At 50.4% G+C, this 7,048-nt stretch overlaps 1 protein-coding gene across 1 annotated transcript in view; it reads left to right on the top strand.

Moving 5' to 3' along the window:
• The first annotated feature begins 860 nt into the window (after positions 1 to 860).
• The window catches only part of trpc6b (transient receptor potential cation channel, subfamily C, member 6b), a 99,911-nt gene continuing 93,723 nt past the window's right edge, over positions 861 to 7,048 (top strand). Inside the window, exon 1 of the mRNA XM_065024149.1 lies at positions 861 to 1,019. Within this exon, the coding sequence (XP_064880221.1) occupies positions 877 to 1,019 (143 nt within the window). The 5' untranslated portion in view covers positions 861 to 876. The remainder of the gene's footprint in view (positions 1,020 to 7,048) is intronic.

Genomic DNA, 7,048 nt, shown 5'->3' with positions numbered 1-7,048 from the left:
AAACCTGCCACTGGACCCCACTGTGCAAAGGGGAGATTCTCACAAAAATCATGGTGTTCTCCCACAAGTGTCACAAGACTCATCCGAAGGTTAAAAAAAAAACAAGGTAGTATTGAGGTAGTTTTGTTGCTACCAAGAAATGGGGTTAAATATGTGTAAAAAATGGTTTAGATTTCCTGAGCGTTCTTATATTTCCTAGAAATAGGACAGACACCGAATCATGTTTTTACTGTCTGTTTTGCCATTTATGAATGTTAGTCAATGCATTTCTATGGGCTATAGTAGTAAAGGCCAAATTCAATGTTTTATCATGTCATTTTTTGAATAAATCATTGTAATACCTAAAGGGATCCTACAATTCAAAATCCAATAACTAAATGATCCGTGGTATGACCTTAAAACAATTCCAGATGCTCCCCATCCCCCATTAGTCAATTATAGTAAAAAGCAATATTGTCTGTATATGTTCGATTTGGGAAATCCACACCGAGTGAGATTTTAGACACAGGAGGGGGGGGGGGGGGCTATGGCTTTTACCCATGGGAGTGAAAACTCAACTTGTGCCCTGAGCCCTAGGATTTGTAGGCCTATGTGGGAAAACATGTTCCGACAAGTTGGCAATAAACAAGAGCACTTCAAACTGGACCCCATTCACAACGGCAGTGAGTTGATTAACCTACCACAGCACACACAATTATTATCGTCAAAAGAACGTCACCATCAACCGTCTACGGTCGACTGTTCTGGGGTCAGGGTACAGACGCGCTCATTCTGCGCTCAGCGTCAGTCCATTCCAAGAGTGGATTTTAGGAGGTTTGTAAGCGTCTTTGTCTGTGCGCTTCTGTTGATGATCAGCTGGGTTGAGATTGACAAGAAATGACTCACAGAAGACTGTATTTCAATGAAAGTGATTCAACAAAACGATGTTCTACCGAAGGAAATTCTGCTAGAGATCATCCACCGTTGAAGACAGACTCATCTGCTAACAGTAGCGCAAACTGCCACGGACACGACAAGAGGTGAGTGTCATCATTTCAGAGTTGTATCAATGATAGCCTTACTATAAAGACAAAACAACATCCTGACCGTTACGCGTTGTTGTATGAAGGCTATATCGATGGTTAGACTATGAAAAAGGAAAATACAGTCATAATATCGCTATTAAAAAATGTTTAGACTACAGTCCCCAAAAGTATTTTTAGTCGATGATTGGACAGTATCTGTGTCCTCGTGGATGAAGAAACACAGCGGATGTTAAGTAGCCTTTCTCCGTGTCCAAAGGGACCCGATGGAAAAGGAAATACCTTGGACTCTATAGCCCAAGATGGACTGTTTAGGAGTGCTTAACATTGACAGTCCATGACATTGACTAATTGGACACTAGCTCTTGCTATTCATTTGATGTAATGTCAAGAGGACACTGTCTGTCCGTGTCCCCTTGATTTTGTGAAGGAAGCCTATACTTAAAGAAGATTGGATAAGATCTGCTTATCCAATGTATAGCCTACTTTTCTATACTGAAAATTAAAATATAAATGCAATCATTTAAATAATTTTTCAGATTTACAGTTCATATAATGAAATCAATCAATTGAAATGAATTCATTAGTTCCTAATCTATGGATTTCACATGACTGGCCAGGTGGAGCCGCCCTGGGAGGGCATAGGCCCACCCACTTTGGAGACAGACCCACCCACTGGGGAGCCAGGCCCAGCCAATCAGAATGAGTTTTTTCCCCACAAAAGGGCTTTATTACAGACAGAAATACTCCTAAGTTTCATCAGCTGTCCGGGTGGCTGGTCTGATGAATACGGATGTGGAGGTCCTGGGTTGGTGTGGTTACACATGGTCTGTGGTTGTGGAGGTCCTGGGTTGGCGTGGTTACACGTGGTCTGTGGTTGTGGAGGTCCTGGGTTGGCGTGGTTACACGTGGTCTGTGGTTGTGGAGGTCCTGGCCTGGTGTGGTTACATGTGGTCTGTGGTTGTGGAGGTCCTGGCATGGTGTGGTTACACGTGGTCTGTGGTTGTGGAGGTCATGGGTTGGTGTGGTTACATGTGGTCTGTGGTTGTGGAGGTCCTGGGTTGGTGTGGTTACACGTGGTCTGTGGTTGTGGAGGTCCTGGCCTGGTGTGGTTACACGTGGTCTGTGGTTGTGGAGGTCCTGGGTTGGCGTGGTTACACGTGGTCTGTGGTTGTGGAGGTCCTGGGTTTGTGTGGTTACACGTGGTCTGTGGTTGTGGAGGTCCTGGCCTGGCGTGGTTACACGTGGTCTGTGGTTGTGAGGCCAGTTGGATGTACTGACAAGTTCTCTAAAACAACTTTGGAGGTGGTTTATGGTAGAAAAACGAACGTACAATTCTCTGGCAACAGCTCTCGTGGACATTCCTGCAGTCAGCATGCCAACAGCTCTGGTGGACATTCCTGCAGTCAGCATGCCAACAGCTCTCGTGGACATTCCTGCAGTCAGCATGCCAATTGCACTCTCCTTCAAAACTTTAGACATCTATGGCATTGTGTTGTGTGACAAAACTGCACATTTTAGAGTGGCCTTTTATTGTCCCCAGCGCAAGGTGCACCTGTGTAATGATCATGCTGTTTAATCAGCTTCTTGATACGCCACACCTGTCAGGTGGATGGATTATCTTGGCAAAGGAGAAATGCTCACTAACATTGATATAAACACATTTTCGAGAAATAAGCTTTTTGTGCTTAATGAAAATGTATAGGATGTTTTATTTCGATTCATAAAACAAAGGAACCAACTGGTTCATGTTGCGTTTTATATTTTTGTTCAGTGTGATATATTGTAATAGGTTTGAACCCTCAACCTTCTGGCCCGAAGCCCAGTGCGCCATCGACTGTGCCGCAAACATGTGCTCAAGAGTCAGAGACTTTATGTGTGTTTATAAACCAGGGTCAAACATATGCTCAAGAGTCAGAGACTTTATGTGTGTTTATAAACCAGGGTCAAACATATGCTCAAGAGTCAGAGACTTTATGTGTGTTTATAAACCAGGGTCAAACATATGCTCAAGAGTCAGAGACTTCATGTACGTTTATAAACCGGGGTCGATACAGAGCCTTCAGGAAGTATTCACACCCCTGGGCTAGTCCCACATTTTGTTACGTTACTTGTTTTCAACGCCCGGGGAACAGTGGGTTAACTGCTTTGCTCAGGGCCAGAATGACAGATTTTTACCTTGTCAGCTCAGGGATTCGATCCAGCAACCATTCGGTTACTGGCCCAACGCCCTAACCACTAGGCTACCTGCCGAAGGGGCCCAAGTATATACAAAGTGGTCTAGTTAACCCAGAAGCGAGTAGCAAACTCTCTCATAAAGCCCAGCGTTGCCATGGTAGTGACCCACTCACCAAAGGGAAGGGGAGAGTCTTTTTTCCAATGCCTTCAGAGTAAGCGCTTAACCTTGTTTAGGTGGTCAGATATTTCTTCCTGTAGCAGGTGATCTCAGAGCCACCCCCTTGTGTGTTAATGGCTTGGTTAGTAATTCTTCAATGGTGCTGGCGATGGGACAGGCTGGCGTTGGGACAGGCTGGCTATGGGACAGGCTGGCGATGGGACAGGCTGGATGGGACAGGCTGGCGTTGTGACAGGCTGGCTATGGGACAGGCTTGATGGGGCTGGATGGGACAGGCTATGGGACAGGCTGGCTATGGGACAGGCTGGCGATGGGACAGGCTGGCGATGGGACAGGCTTGCTATGGGACGGGCTGGCGTTGGGACAGGCTGGCGATGGGACAGGCTGGGTGGGGCTGGATGGGACAGGCTGGATGGGACAGGCTGGCGTTGTGACAGGCTGGCTATGGGACAGGCTGGCGATGGGACCGGCTGGCTATGGGACAGGCTGGATGGGGCTGGATGGGACAGGCTGGCGATGGGACGGGCTGGATGGGGCTGGATGGGACAGGCTGGCTATGGGACAGGCTGGCTATGGGACAGGCTGGCTATGGGACAGGCTGGCGTTGTGACAGGCTGGCGATGGGTAAGGCTGGCTATGGGACAGGCTGGCGATGGGACAGGCTTGCTATGGGACGGGCTGGCGTTGGGACAGGCTGGCGATGGGACAGGCTGGATGGGGCTGGATGGGACAGGCTGGCGATGGGACGGGCTGGCGATGGGACAGGCTGGCATTGTGACGGGCTGGCGATGGGACAGGCTGGCATTGTGATGGGCTGGCGATGGGACAGGCTGGCATTGTGACGGGCTGGCGATGGGACAGGCTGGATGGGGCTGGATGGGACAGGCTGGATGGGGCTGGCGATGGGACAGGCTGGCGATGGGACAGGCTGGCGATGGGACAGGCTGGCATTGTGACAGGCTGGCGATGGGACAGGCTGGCTATGGGACAGGCTGGCGTTGTGACAGGCTGGCGTTGGGACAGGCTGGCTATGGGACAGGCTGGCGTTGTGACAGGCTGGCTATGGGACAGGCTGGCTATGGGACAGGCTGGCGTGGGGACAGGCTGGCTATGGGACAGGCTGGCGTTGGGACAGGCTGGCGATGGGACAGGCTGGCTATGGGACAGGCTGGCGTGGGGACAGGCTGGCTATGGGACAGGCTGGTGTTGGGACAGGCTGGCGATGGGACAGGCTGGCTATGGGACAGGCTGGCGTTGGGACAGGCTGGCGTTGGGACAGGCTGGCGATGGGACAGGCTGGCGATGGGACAGGCTGGCGTTGGGACAGGCTAGCGTTGTGACTGGCTGGCTCTGGGACCGGCTGGCTATGGGACAGGCTGGCGTTGGGACAGGCTGGCGTTGTGACAGGCTGGCGATGGGACAGGCTGGCGATGGGACAGGCTGGCGTTGGGACAGGCTAGCGTTGTGACAGGCTGGCTCTGGGACCGGCTGGCTATGGGACAGGCTGGCTATGGGACAGGCTGGCGATGGGACAGGCTGGCGTGGGGACAGGCTGGCGATGGGACAGGCTAGCGTTGTGACAGGCTGGCTCTGGGACAGGCTGGCTATGGGACAGGCTGGCGATGGGACAGGCTTGCTATGGGACAGGCTGGCGATGGGACAGGCTGGCGATGGGACAGGCTGGCGATGGGACAGGCTGGCGATGGGACAGGCTGGCGATGGGACAGGTTAGAGAGCTTCCCAGTCATTTTGACAAAGACTTTGCAATTGGAGATGACTCCAATATTGATCCTGTGGCAGATGATATTTATTAGAAATCTGGGCCAAGTTTAAGAATAGCTTAATACGGTTAAATAGAGCCTCCCTACATGTTACCACGGTTCCCAAAGGATGGTTTTACCTCCAAATAGGAAACGCTTATTGTGCCACAGAGGGGCCTGAGGTGATTTCTTCTGGTCCCAACGTCCACCTCTGTGCAATTTACCCCACAATGTTTTGGAGTTTCTAACAGTGGGGAGGTCCTTCGGCAGTGGTCTCACTGTGCTAAATATTCTGAGCCAGGGCTCCCCCACAGGGTTTAGCTCCTCCCTTCCATCTGGTACCAGCCTGGTTTAGAGCCTCCCATCTGGTACCAGCCTGGTTTAGCCCCTCCCTTCCATCTGGTACCAGCCTGGTTTAGCCCCTCCCTTCCATCTGGTACCAGCCTGGTTTAGCCCCTCCCTTCCATCTGGTACCAGCCTGGTTTAGCCCCTCCCTTCCATCTGGTACCAGCCTGGTTTAGCCCCTCCCATCTGGTACCAGCCTGGTTTAGCCCCTCCCTTCCATATGGTAGTAGCCTGGTTTAGCCCCTCCCATATGGTACCAGTCTGGTTTAGCCCCTCCCTTCCATCTGGTACCAGCCTGGTTTAGCCCCTCCCATATGGTACCAGCCTGGTTTAGCCTCTCCCTTCCATCTGGTACCAGCCTGGTTTAGCCCCTCCCATCTGGTACCAGCCTGGTTTAGCCCCTCCCTTCCATATGGTACCAGCCTGGTTTAGCCCCTCCTATCTGGTACCAGCCTGGTTTAGCACCTACCTACCATCTGGTACCAGCCTGGTTTAGCCCCCCCTCCCATCTGGTACCAGCCTGGTTTAGCCCCTCCCTCCCATCTAGTACCAGCCTGGTTTATCCCCTCCCATCTGGTAGAATAGTCTGAGGACATAGTCCCAGCCATGTCAACTTTAGAATAGTCTGAGGACATAGTCCCAGTCATGTCAACTTTAGAATAGTCTGAGGACATAGTCCCAGCCTTGTCAACTTTAGAATAGTCTGAGGACATAGTCCCAGCCATGTCAACTTTAGAATAGTCTGAGGACATAGTCCCAGCCATGTCAACTTTAGAATAGTCTGAGGACATAGTCCCAGCCATGACAACGTTCTTCTCTTTCGCTGCTCTGAGAATTTCCTCCTTTACCTGATGATGTCGCATGTTGACCATGATGGGCCGTGGCCAGCCTCCCTCTTTCTGCTGTCTTCTGGTCGGGCCTGTGGGGACTCTGGTATCTTAAGTGGCATTTCCCTCTGTAGAAACTATATCATGTCTTTCTCTTCTGCCATTTTAGGAACCCCTAAGATTTCAAAACGTCAGAGACACCCCCTGTTATCTAAATTATCAACATGGTCCTGTCATTTTTGCAATTCCTTCTGGATTTTGTCTACCTGACCTTTTGTTGTGAAGGCGCCCGTTCTTCAATGTTGCAACACGGTCCTCTGCTTCACTGTAGCGGGTGGCCAGCGTATCCAACTTTCCCTTCCGTTTACTCCATCGCCGTCTTTGTTTCTGACATGTCTTGTTCAATATTTTGGGTGGACAAACTCATTTCTCAGATTTACGGAAGGCAAGAAAGGTCCGAGTGGGCTTGCAAGTTGCAGTGTCTGGCTTTGCTGGCCCGTAAGCCTCCATTTTCTTGCTAAGCTTGGACCGTTGTGTCTGCAGTGAATCCTTTATGCGCTGTGGTTTGCAGCTATTCCCGGTTAGACATGTGTAATGTTTGGTTGTAACAAAAATCTGTCTTTCACTTGCATGCGTATCACTATGCCCCATAAATAAATGTTAAATAATTATTATAAAATTATTAAATATTGTTGCCAAAATCAATTTTAGTGTCGAGTTCGATGAAGCTCCTCATCT

Source organism: Oncorhynchus nerka, linkage group LG11, assembly GCF_034236695.1.
Source record: "Oncorhynchus nerka isolate Pitt River linkage group LG11, Oner_Uvic_2.0, whole genome shotgun sequence".
In the NCBI taxonomy this organism is placed as follows: domain Eukaryota; kingdom Metazoa; phylum Chordata; class Actinopteri; order Salmoniformes; family Salmonidae; genus Oncorhynchus; species Oncorhynchus nerka.
Note: the sequence above shows the minus strand (reverse complement) of the source record. Positions and strands in the feature narration are given on the sequence as shown.